The 11404-nt window shown below is 43.5% G+C and overlaps 1 protein-coding gene across 4 annotated transcripts in view; it reads left to right on the forward strand.

Annotated features, from left to right (window-relative positions):
* The window catches only part of DENND5B (DENN domain containing 5B), a 105458-nt gene extending 94350 nt beyond the window's left edge, over positions 1 to 11108 (forward strand). For all 4 annotated transcript variants that reach the window (XM_041467183.1, XM_041467185.1, XM_041467184.1 and 1 more), the window contains 7 exons: positions 1288 to 1433; positions 3050 to 3168; positions 4216 to 4403; positions 5057 to 5139; positions 5271 to 5397; positions 6150 to 6324; positions 7158 to 11108. In XM_041467183.1, the coding sequence (XP_041323117.1) occupies positions 1288 to 1433; positions 3050 to 3168; positions 4216 to 4403; positions 5057 to 5139; positions 5271 to 5397; positions 6150 to 6324; positions 7158 to 7341 (1022 nt within the window). In that variant the 3' untranslated portion in view covers positions 7342 to 11108. The remainder of the gene's footprint in view (positions 1 to 1287; positions 1434 to 3049; positions 3169 to 4215; positions 4404 to 5056; positions 5140 to 5270; positions 5398 to 6149; positions 6325 to 7157) is intronic.
* The last annotated feature ends 296 nt before the right edge of the window (positions 11109 to 11404 follow it).

The raw sequence follows: 11404 nt of genomic DNA on the forward strand, positions 1-11404 counted from the left end.
CTTTGTGCTCCTCTTTGTATCTTAAATCTCTCTTTGTCTCTTCTTAAATGCCAGAAGGATTCCCTTTCTCACCCTCTCTTGTAAGGAGAAGAGCAGATATTGGATTGATATCTGGAAATGAATCTTTGTCTCTCCAGTACTAGACAATGCAGAAAAAGCAAGATCCCATTAGATGACCTAATTATTTGGATTCACCTGGGCAGCCATTATTTTTCATTTTCCTGCCTGTTCAGAGTGAAGTGAAGCAAGTTTTACATGGCTGTCAAAACAGGCACTCATTCTACTTTTTCTCCTCTTAAAGCAATAAATCCCTCATAACTACCACAGCACGAAGAGATCTATTCATCCTTGATTACCTTATTTCTGTGGGGCATCCAGTTTAACAGCTTTCTTCTGTAGGACAAGTGCTTGGATTTTGAGGGTATTTTTTGAGTGCAGTGTGATTGGCTGGCACACAAAAGTCAAAGAGGCTGGCTTAGCTTCCCCAGTCCTAAAGGCAGCTTGTGAAACATATGGGAAGAGTGGGTCTTGCAGTGCTGGAGGTGCAGTATCAGAGTCAAATCCAAATTGGGGTGGGTGGCAGTCCTTGTCTTCAGCATGTATGGGTGGTACAGATTGAAAATCAGAAGAGTAAGAGAATAAGAACAGGAATAAGAATAGAGAGGGGGATGTCCACAGAGACACACCAGACCTGAGAGTCTGGCTGTGGTGTCAGCAGCCGTGCCAGCATTTCCTGTTGCAGCCTTTCAGTACTTGAAGGGGGCCTATACAAAAGATGGGTACCAACAGTTTATCATTTACCTGTTGCAGTAGGACAAGGGGTGATGCTTTTAAACTAAAAGGGGGTCAGTTTAGGCTAGATATAAGGAAGAAGGTTTTTTTACATTTTGGGTTGTGAGACCGTGGCACAGGGGATGGGATGGGATGCCCCATCCCTGGGAGTGTTCAAGGTCAGCTTGGACGGGGCTGCGAGCAGTCTGCTCTGGTTGAAGATGACCCTGCTCACTGCAGGACTAGATGGCTTCTAAAGGCTCCTCACAGAGCAGCTGTAGCACGGCTGTGGCCCTCCTTTCGCCGTGCCCTGCCCTGTCCTCCCGCGGCGCTCGGTGCCGGCTGTGCCGCGGGGCTGCAGCTCCACCGTGCGGCACCGCTGCCCTTCGCTTCCCACACAGGCAGCGAGAGCTGACCTTCGAGGGAAAGGCCCCAGAAATTGCCATTACTGTAAAAAAAAAAAAAAAAAAAAAAAATCAAGACCTCCACACTTCCCCCTCTGCCGCCTGTTCTCAGTGATCCCTTACAGGTCAGTGATAATTCCCATCAAAAAACTAAGCAATGCAATAACCACATCGAACCCGTGGATATGTGTGTCAGGAGAGCTGGGAGACAGTGGCGTCATGCAGATTCCTAAAAACCACCTAGAAATGACATTTGAGGTGAGTACATGCTCTTCACATTTTCCTTACGATTTGAAATATGCTTCCAAATAAATATTTATTTGTTAAGGGGTTTTTAAGAGCACAGCATTTCAGATTCTGTCCTGATTTTCAGCATCACTGTAGGTTCAAATATGTACCGGAAAATAGCCTGCCCCTCTTGTGTGCGATGAAGGTTTCCTGTGAGCACGCATCATTTTAACCACAGGCCTTGCTGCTGTCCTTGTCCAGCCCAGAATTCCTCACCTTGTCTATCTATCTCCACATCTCATTCCCTTCCGCAGCTCCTTGCCTAATTTTCCTTTTCAGTACTTATTTCCAAATCCTCATCTCTCTTCCAACTTTCTTTTCCCTTCTTTCACTGTCTTTCCACTAACCACCACCCAGGTCCCTTTTGACCTCTGGCCAGTCCCAAATTTCTTCTGAGCCCATTTTCTGGCATTGCTCTTCAACATCCCAGCCTCAGGCACTGTCCCTGGCATGCCAGGAGCTGCCGTCCCCACTGGGCTCTCTCCCCTGGGCTTGCTGGGGTTTTCTCTTTGCTTTCCCACCCAGCAATTACAGGCTGGCTCGGTGCCATGCCAAAGCAGCTGGTGGAGGGAATTGCAGGGAAAGCCCCATCAAGCTCCTCTAGCTCCGGGCTGTACCATATCCATTAAGGAGTCCTTTTGTAGGAAAATCTGCTACTGAAATTGAGGTTGCATCCACTGGGCATATGCAGACTGATCTTCAACAACAATAGCAAAAAAAGCCTCTTGCCAAATACAGGTCGATTTTGACAAAGAGAGGATATTTTTGAGATAAATGCCCACGTCTCATTCAGATATTACTGTTTTGTAGAAAAGATCTCCAGGCTTCTAACAGGCAAAATGACATATTTAGATATTTTAAGCACCATATTGATTCTGTTCTGGATTATTCCTTTGGCTGAAGCTTTCCTAAAATACCAACTTGGGTAGCCACCCACTTGTAGAAAATGTCAGCCCAAGCTGCTTGTTTGGCAGCATCTGAAGCAGTGAAAACCAAGGTATTTCAAGGGAAGGGTTTAGGTGACTTCACAGATGTTTTTGCCAGCCCCACATACAATTGTATCTTGTACTGGAATTCACAGTGCCTTCTTCTCTTACTAATGCCGAGTCTCATGTTAGTGATTTTTGTTTGGGCCAACAATAAGCAAATCAATCTTAGAAAATAATAAAGGATCTGGGGACTGCTGCATAGTGTGGAGTGAGTCAGCTGAAGGTCAGTATGCTCCAAATGGATTTTTGAAAAGCTGTTTGTATTGAAGATCTATTTCTTCTGCAGAAGCACACCTTTTTATCACCTTACTCAGAAATGTGTAATTAATACTTCTCAGAAATATTCAGAGTGAGTGCTCCCAACAAAGAATGTAATCTCTCCACAAGCTTTTAACGGTTTTATTTCTTTTCTCTTGTCTTAAAATAATTATGCTGCTTTTGCAAATACTCTGTGTGTTTGGTTGAAAATACTTCTTCTGTAAATCAAAGAACTAGAAAACTGAATAAAAGCCTATATTTGACCATATGTGTGCATGTGGTGGGGGTGTGTGTTGTCTGTTCTTTTTTAAATGAAGCAAAAACTGTTACTCATTTCAGTGCCAGAACTTGGGGAAGCTGACGACTGTTCAGATTGGTCATGACAACTCAGGGCTGCTGGCCAAGTGGCTAGTTGATTGTGTCATGGTCAGGAATGAAATAACAGGACACACGTACAAGTAAGCAACAAGTCATAATTTTCCTTGTCTGAAATTCCTGTTGAGTTTAGAGGAAGCAAGAAGGCATTCACCTTCTCCTTAACTCTGATTGCAGCTGATTTGGGTCCCTGATAGGGTTGGTCTCCCCCACCCCCCTGGTTCTCTCATTTCAGTAGCCCTAGTTGAAGTCAGATAATCTGATAAATGTTTAATGAGATTTGAATGCAGGATTTTCTTTGCATCTTTCTGAGACAGGACAGACAGTATGGATACTTTTGAAGTGATTTGTATGTTTGTGTCCAATAATTAGATCTCTTGATTTAAATTAGTGTGGTAAAATTGTGCACAAATCAACTCTTGAAACTCTAAGAACTGAAATGACAGTCTGGGGGAAATATTAAGAAAATAAGTTTTGATGATTTCTTAATCTTACATTAAGCACATTCCTATGTGTCAAAATGTTCTCCTAATTCACCATTGGTTTTACAAAACGTGGCTAAGCAGACAGAGTTCTTTTTAAAAAATGTGAACTCAGAGAACTGCAATTCAGAGAGGTGAGCTCCAAATCTCAAAGTTGGCCACAGTGTATAGGGGAAAGTAGGAGAACATGGGATAAAATGACTGGGTACGGACGTGTGCATGGATTTCATTAGGGTTGTGGATGGGATCCAAAGGTACAGCAGTAAAATGTGAGGTGAGGTTCTGAGTATGAGGAGATGTCACAGCCTCAGCTGGGTGGAATTTCGGTGGGGATTTGGTTGTTAATCATCACAATGCTCTTAAAGGCTGCATATAGTTGTGGCTGCAAGTGCAAAATAACTCGGCAGAAAACAAGATGCAGACCATAAAGTACGTGTAACACAAGCTTTGCATATTTCCCTATTTCTAAGGATGCTCAGTTGTGGTGCAGGGGCTGCTCCTGCAGATCTCTGCTTGGTGAGAGTTTTCTGGGAGCCAAGTATTCCCTGCCTGTTAGCAGTGTTTGTTGGGTGCCAGCTGTCCCCCAGCTTTGAGACCAGGCTGTGCTCTGTGTGTGGCTGAGCTCTGCTTGTCCTGGGCACGCTGCAGGTTCCCCTGTGGGCGGTGGCTGGGAAAAGGTGTGGATGATGGCAGTCTGGAGCGAATCCTCATTGGAGAGCTGGTGTCCTCCACCTCTGACGAAGAGCTGGGAAAGCAGTGCCGCACCCCGCCACAGCAGAAGTCTCCCACTGTGACTCGGCGGCTGAGCATCACTTCCCTCACAGGGAGGAACACGAGTAAGTTCTTGCCTTCCTCCCCAGGGTGATAGGGAAGGGGTCAGCTGCCAACTGCTGGGGAAAAAAGGCTTCTGTGAGCAGGAGGGTTCATCCTGAAGCAAGGCTTGGTGCAAAGCAGCAGCCGCAAGCCGATGAGCTTTTCCTGCCTTCCGTGGTTGGTGTTTGCTCTGTGACGTACATGTTGCCTCTTTCAATGTCCCCTTTTGACTGTTGAGAGATAATAATCTCTTTCTTTGGAGCATGGAGATATGAGATGAGGGAGGAGGAGGCAGCAGAATTTGCAGTAGCTGATGCTGCTCAGCCTCCCAGCTCACTTTGCAGTCTGTGGGAAGACAGGCCTCTCTGAGGGCAGCTCAGAGCTTGATGTGGCTGCTGTGAGCTGCCTTCTGGCAAAGCTTATCTCTGCAGGGACCTTAGGGCACATCGACCTCACATCCCTAAAATTAGCTTTTATGAGTAACTGCACTTGGCTGCAACAGGACACGGGACTGTGAGGGTCACACGAGGCATTCTCTGCTAAAGCACAGAGATGGGACAGTGTAGATCCTATTCATACATCTGTCCAGCTCCTGTAAAATTCGAGGACATGAGTGCTGACATGTCAAGCAAGCAAAGATTAACCTTCAGCTAGTCTGCTCTCCATCATTTCACAGAGCCTAATGCAGGACAGATCCAAGAGGGAATCGGGGAAGCTGTGAACAACATTGTGAAACACTTCCACAAGCCAGAGAAAGAGGTAATTCCTACTTTTCATTACTTGCCTGCAAATTTTTATAAACAGAAATGGCACTGAAGTACCAGTAGATGTACTGCCTTTAGATCTGAAGTTTCTGGCATCCAAACTTACCTGCTCTCCCTTTTCCACAGAGAGGGAGCCTTACCATTCTGTTGTGTGGAGAAAACGGTCTGGTTGCAGCACTGGAGCAGGTCTTCCACCATGGATTCAAATCAGCTCGCATTTTTCATAAGAATGTCTTCATCTGGGATTTCATAGGTAAGCTGGTAGATGATTTGGAGGAGAAGGTTTAGGGCAAAATAACTCCTCACATGCCGACGTTGGATCCTCATCAGCTAGGGTGCCATTTCTCCTGCCAAGCACCTGCTTCAGGTTGCTTAAAGTCAATGAGGAACCTGATGGCAGATGAGAAGTACTAAACTGTGTAAAAGAGTGTGAGTCTGTGCAGAAATTTAAGAGTTCCTAGTCCAAACACGTGCTTTTCTGAGAGAAACAAGGTAGGCTGTGTGTTCGAGTAAAGGAGCAATCATTGTTAGGGGGAGAACTAGGAAAGGACAGGGAGGGAAAGATTTGGATTCCTGGTTTATGAGAACTCTCCTAAACATTGCACTGGTGATCCCAACCTGTAGGCCTATGTAGGGGTATTTTAAGATGTACTTTCTCCCTTAGAACAGGCTTGCAGGCAGAGATGCCCAGCCTGAGGGGAAGTGCTTACTCAGAAAAAGTGAAAAATCAATGCTGATGGTATCAATGGTATCAGTGAAACCATTGAGGGGTGCTCTGGTGCTGCTTCCTGGTGTTACCTGTGTTAGACATCAACCAGACTGACCAGTGCTATGCCATGGCAAAGGTGGAGGTGACCACCTACCTGTGGTCTTCGGAGTCAGGAATTCGTAGATAAACTGTGGAATAGCTCTCAGCAGGCTGGTTTTTTAAGGATTCCCTCGTGTGATTTTGTGTCACAATGAAGTGCTTCTTCTCACTGGATTCTGATGTTCTCCCTACCACAGAGAAAGCTGTTGCTTACTTTGAAACCAGTGATCAGATTGGAGACAATGAGGAGGCCCTTTTGCTTCAGAGATCTTCATGCAAAACCTTCTGTCATTATGTCAATGCCATCAATACAGCTCCAAGGAACATTGGAAAGGATGGCAAATTCCAAATCCTGGTTTGCCTGGGGACAAGGTATCCAACTGCTCTTCATTATGTGTGTCTTCTGGCATGAGACTAGAAGAATATTTTTCCACCATTGTTACTACCTTTAGTTTTCCATTTTAAGACTTCTCACACCTATCTATTATCCAGTACCTATTTTAGGCAGCTTTAGTTCTACGTCAAAAATTGGAGCAAAGAAGCACTAATAATACATGGCTAGTGTCTAAACTGCTAAAAATGTTTTGAGCTTTTTTATAGCTGTTAGCTTGACAGTCATGTGTATGAAATCTGTCTTGAAATGCTATTTTTGATGAAGTACTGACTTTGGGAATGCAGAGTTCCTTTTCAGGAGCTGATGAATTTCTAAATCCTCATTCAATTGCTTGTGAAAATGGGGTGCCTGATATAATTTTGACAGAACTGTTCAATATGAACCTTTCTTTCCTAACAGGGTGCTTTCTGTCTTGCTCTTGGGGAGGGGGGTAGGAGGGTGGGACTTAGTTTTATTTTGGAGGGTAGAAGTTGGTATATCTAGAAATAAGTGCCATTTTTGTCTTATCTGTCTGGATACTTGGAAAACCAGTTGGCAAATATTCTGTCAGATTTTCCTTGAGTTTTAGTTTCCCTGTTCCTGATCTGAAAATGTCCAATTCTGCTAATACCTTTAAATTTTCATTTCTACAGTAGGTAGTATTTTACTAACCAAATCAAGGGTTGCGATTGCACAGCAAGCTTGTACGTGCAAACAACACCCACCGCTCACCAAAAGGGGCTGCGTGTTTTGGGTTGTGCTCTTGGGGAGGAATTCCAGTGTGATATCGTGGTACTTGGTGCTAAAACAGTTCCTGTCCTGGCCTTTTCAGGGACCACTTGCTGCCTCAGTGGATCCCGCTGCTGGCGGAGTGCCCGCCCATCACAAGGATGTACGAGGAGAACGCTCTCCTCCGGGACCGCATGACTGTCAACTCCCTTATCCGAGTGCTACAGACATTGCAAGATTTCAACATCATCCTAGAAGGATCGCTCATTAAAGGAGTGGATGTTTAGCATGGCTTTGCTGAGAACTTCATTACTCCTTTCCCAAACAAGCAAACCACAATTGGAGACCTGTCAGGACTTGAATGCCATGGTAGTGCACCACTGTAAGGCAAAGCTACTGGTGGAAGCAGGATTGGGAAGCCCAGTTTGTGCCTGATAGGGACTGGCCTCTAAAGCTGCAGAAAGCTAAGATGCAGTATTGTAGTTTATTTGAAACAGAAATTTAGTACAAAAAATAGAATATTTTCATGTGTTAGATGCGTGTAAATATGCTATCTTTCTTTAAGAAATTATATTACTCTAAGAAATTTTTCTTAGAGTAAATGTTCTTGTTCTGACTATGAGTAGCTTAAACCCAGGGGAAGGACTTGGGGGAGGGAGGGAAGGACCAAGGTGGGAAGGGATGCCGCTACTTGCTTGCGGGGAAGAAGCCAATCAACGTGTAAATACAGCGCAAACTCAGCAGGGCTTTTTTCAGGTATTGCAAATTAATACAGCAAATATCCTTATGTAGCCATTGTGATCGTGTCACTCTTGGAAATGCTGTAAGCATATGCTGGTCTACCCTGCTGTTGTTTGTTCAAAGACTCACCTTCCCATGCATGGAAGTAGTGAGTCGCTATGTTTTTTCTGTAAGGTCTTTTGTGTCACTCCTGTTGATCTCCAAAAGGGGAAACAAGTGTTGGAATGCTTAAACACTGGAGAGAAGGACTGCTGTCAGCCGGAGAGGATGAGACACCTGTTGAAGCCTTGCTGCTGCAGCCTGAGATGGGGAATGGTGGCTTGCGTGACTTGCTCAGTGTGTCCCTTCCCTGTCTAGATGTTCTCATGATTCACCCTCAGCCACTTTGTGTTGTGGATGACCTTGTTTGTTTTTTTTTTTTCTCCTGATGAGGAATTTGGTTTATGCCAAATTCTTGCTGTACTTGAGAAGAATCATTGCTGTAGAGCAACAAACACTGCTGTTGCTGTGCTACCAAACTGTATCAGCAGGCTTTGAAATGCTGACAGGTTGTGAGTCTTCCTTTATCCTGCAGAATGAGTGCTCCGAGGGGAGTACAGGATCTTATCTTAGATGACTTTTTTTTTTAATTATCCAGCTACAAAAAGAAAAGGAATTAAAGACATTAGACAAAAGGAGGAAAAATAATCTCACGTTGGTATTTTGAGCCTTCTCTCCTACACTTTCCAGTTAATATGTTACTAATACAGTGCATATGTGGAGATACAGTTCTTGATGTGGAACTGGGAGCAACTGTATGGTACAAATTGAACAAGAGAGTATATAAAAATCACCTTGTGAATACCATGCAGCAAATACAGAGTGTATTTTCCATTGTTGTGGATGGGAGTTGGAAGGGTCTGATGACACAGTTAGCTTCACCTGATTTTAATTTTTGGAAGTTAGTTTAAATACAGGTTTTTGTTTTCACTTGTTTATTCCCTACAATCTTGGGCTTTCGGTCAGTGGATTCTTTGGAGGTCTCACTGTCAGCTGAGGCTTGGGAAAGGCCCCTGACTGGTTCTGTAAGTGTGCTTTCTTGCACTGTGCTCTCAGGTGGCATCAGGAGGGGCTGGGCAATGGTGGACAGTGGCAGGTCTTTTTCCTTATCTCCCATCCCTCTTTCCACCATAGTGTGCACATGGCAGAGAGAGGGATGGGAGATAAGGAAGAAGAAAGAGGATGAAAATTAGGGTTTGCTTTCTCACCTGCCTTTTGTCAAGCTTCTCTACTTTCTTGTGGTCCCTCTGCTGCTCAGAACAGCACTCACTTCAGTGTCAAAGTTTCATGTCAGACTCCCAGCCAGAAGAAAACTCTTCATGTAACTCTGTTTCTTTGGGGAGTTTTATGTTATAGAAGTCTTTTTGTTTCTAGGAAAGAAGTAAAATAACACTGTCAAGGAGACTTCCATTTTAATGAGGGTTCTGGCTTTCAATAACCATTCTTTCTTCCTGAGCTTGTGCTTCCTTAAACTGACTGAACTCATCCCAAATACTGCAGGCAGCACTGCCATGTCACTGCTGTGGGTGTGAGTAACTAATGTAAAGGCTGTGAATGTTGTCTGGAGTTAGTAGCCAGAGCCCACAGCTGTGTGACATCTCTTACATTTCCAGAAATGTGAAATTTGGGGTGTTAGGATTTTCTGTGTGGCCAGACATGTCTGCTTAAAGTCAGCAGATGAAGCATGACAGCCCTTCAGCAGCAATTGAAAATGTGTCCCTGTACTTAACTCTATCAATGAATTATACATTTAGCACCAGAAACCATGTGGCAGCATTATTTGGTAATGACTGCTTAGGATGTTTTGATTTCTATTACAACTCAGGCCTTTCATGTCTAATGACTGCTGTACAGGATTTTTTCACACCCAGCCTAGTCTAAGTGGCTTTCATTTTACTGAAATAACCACCTCTTTAGTCCTTGGATTATTCACAGCATCATCTGCATTTGCAGGATGGATGTTTCCCAAAGTACATTGCTGCAGACTTCTCCAAAGGCTACGTATGACTGGCACAGTTGTAACATTCATCTGACGTGACACGGGTTAAGTGCAAGCAGGATAAAGGAGAAATGCACCTCTAAAGGTCATTCATTTAAATGAATAAACCACATACAGAGAAAAAAGGCAATAACTGCATTAAGTCTTTCTTAAGTTAAAGGGAGTCAAAACCTGAGAATTTTTAAAATTCAGATCAGGGCCTTCCCCCATTTCTGACTACATTAAGAAACCTTCAGCACTTAACACAACTTCACCTCAGCTTTTTCAGCAAGTGTTGACTTGTTTGGTTTTGTCAGGTTTCACATCATATTCATAATAATAATACAATAAAAACTATGTATGTCTCATGTTTCCTTGTAGGCAATAAACCACCCCAAGATATGTTGAAAGGGGCACAGCTGAGTGCCTCAGATTCCTAGAGTAGTTATTTGGCATCCTTGGGAGAATGGTTCATCATAGTGAATTTTTATTCTACTGTGTATGATTTTTTTTTTTTAATGGACTACTTTTGTTGATTGGAAACTGTGAGGTTTTTTTCTGTAAGGTTTACAGAAATTACTCTACCCACTAGAATGGTGAGAAATCCATCAGGATTCTTCTAAGCTAACACAGCTTTTACTTCAGTGTTAAAGCACCTTCTTTGGTTGAGAAAGGGAATCTTGGAAAAGACCAAAGCTCTCTGCTATCTGCTTTGTAAAAAAAACAAAAAAAATCCTATCCAATGCCCATCTGCAGATGTCTGAGTTTGCATAGTCCAGTTGTACTAATAGCCAGCATGGTAACTTGAGGGAGTCAGAGAATCTAATGCCTCACTGTGTACAAAATGTGTATTTATAATTCTCTGAAATAAATGAAGTTGTACTGTTTAGTGAATAATCTCATGTTTATTCCAAGTTGGTTTGTGAAATTAGCTATCATTGTTCAAAAACGTGTTTTTAGGGTAGTTGCGTGGCAGATTTGGGAGAATTCCTTCTTTCAATCAAATGAAGGTGCGCATCGTGAGGGGAAGTGTTGTGTGTTACACTTGAAATGTACAAATGTGCCCTGTATAGCTTAAAATGATCCCTAAATGTCTCCATTAAGTATATTTTGTCTTTACATTATTATTAACAGAATAAGAACTGGATTATTTTCAAGACAACATTAGTAAAAGTATTGTTATATCAAGCACTTTAACATACACACCACAAACCGACATGGGTTTTTCAGGTTTTGAAGTACATTGAAATACAGCTTTTCATGCTATGTCCTTTACAAATAGAACTGTGAGAATAATGGTTGGTGTCACTTTCTCCTTTCAGAGGAACCAAGAGATTTGGGTCTCAAGCTGAGGAGCTGATCTGAGCCTGGAGGGAGCAAACCAAACAGTGATCCAGGCGTTGGTGACTCTGGTACTGGGAACTTGCTGGAGCAAAGCTGGGGAGAAGGGGGTGTGAGGGACTGTTCCCAAAACCAGGCCTTCTGCCTCCCCAGCACAAAGGGAGGCAGAGACCCTGCTGAGCCCAAGAAGCTCTTTATTCCAAGGCTTGGGTGGAAAATGTGGCTGATTACAGGGAAGAAATGGGATCACA

Source organism: Pyrgilauda ruficollis, unplaced genomic scaffold (assembly GCF_017590135.1).
Source record: "Pyrgilauda ruficollis isolate IOZ18807 unplaced genomic scaffold, ASM1759013v1 scaffold201, whole genome shotgun sequence".
Classification (NCBI taxonomy): Eukaryota; Metazoa; Chordata; class Aves; order Passeriformes; family Passeridae; genus Pyrgilauda; species Pyrgilauda ruficollis.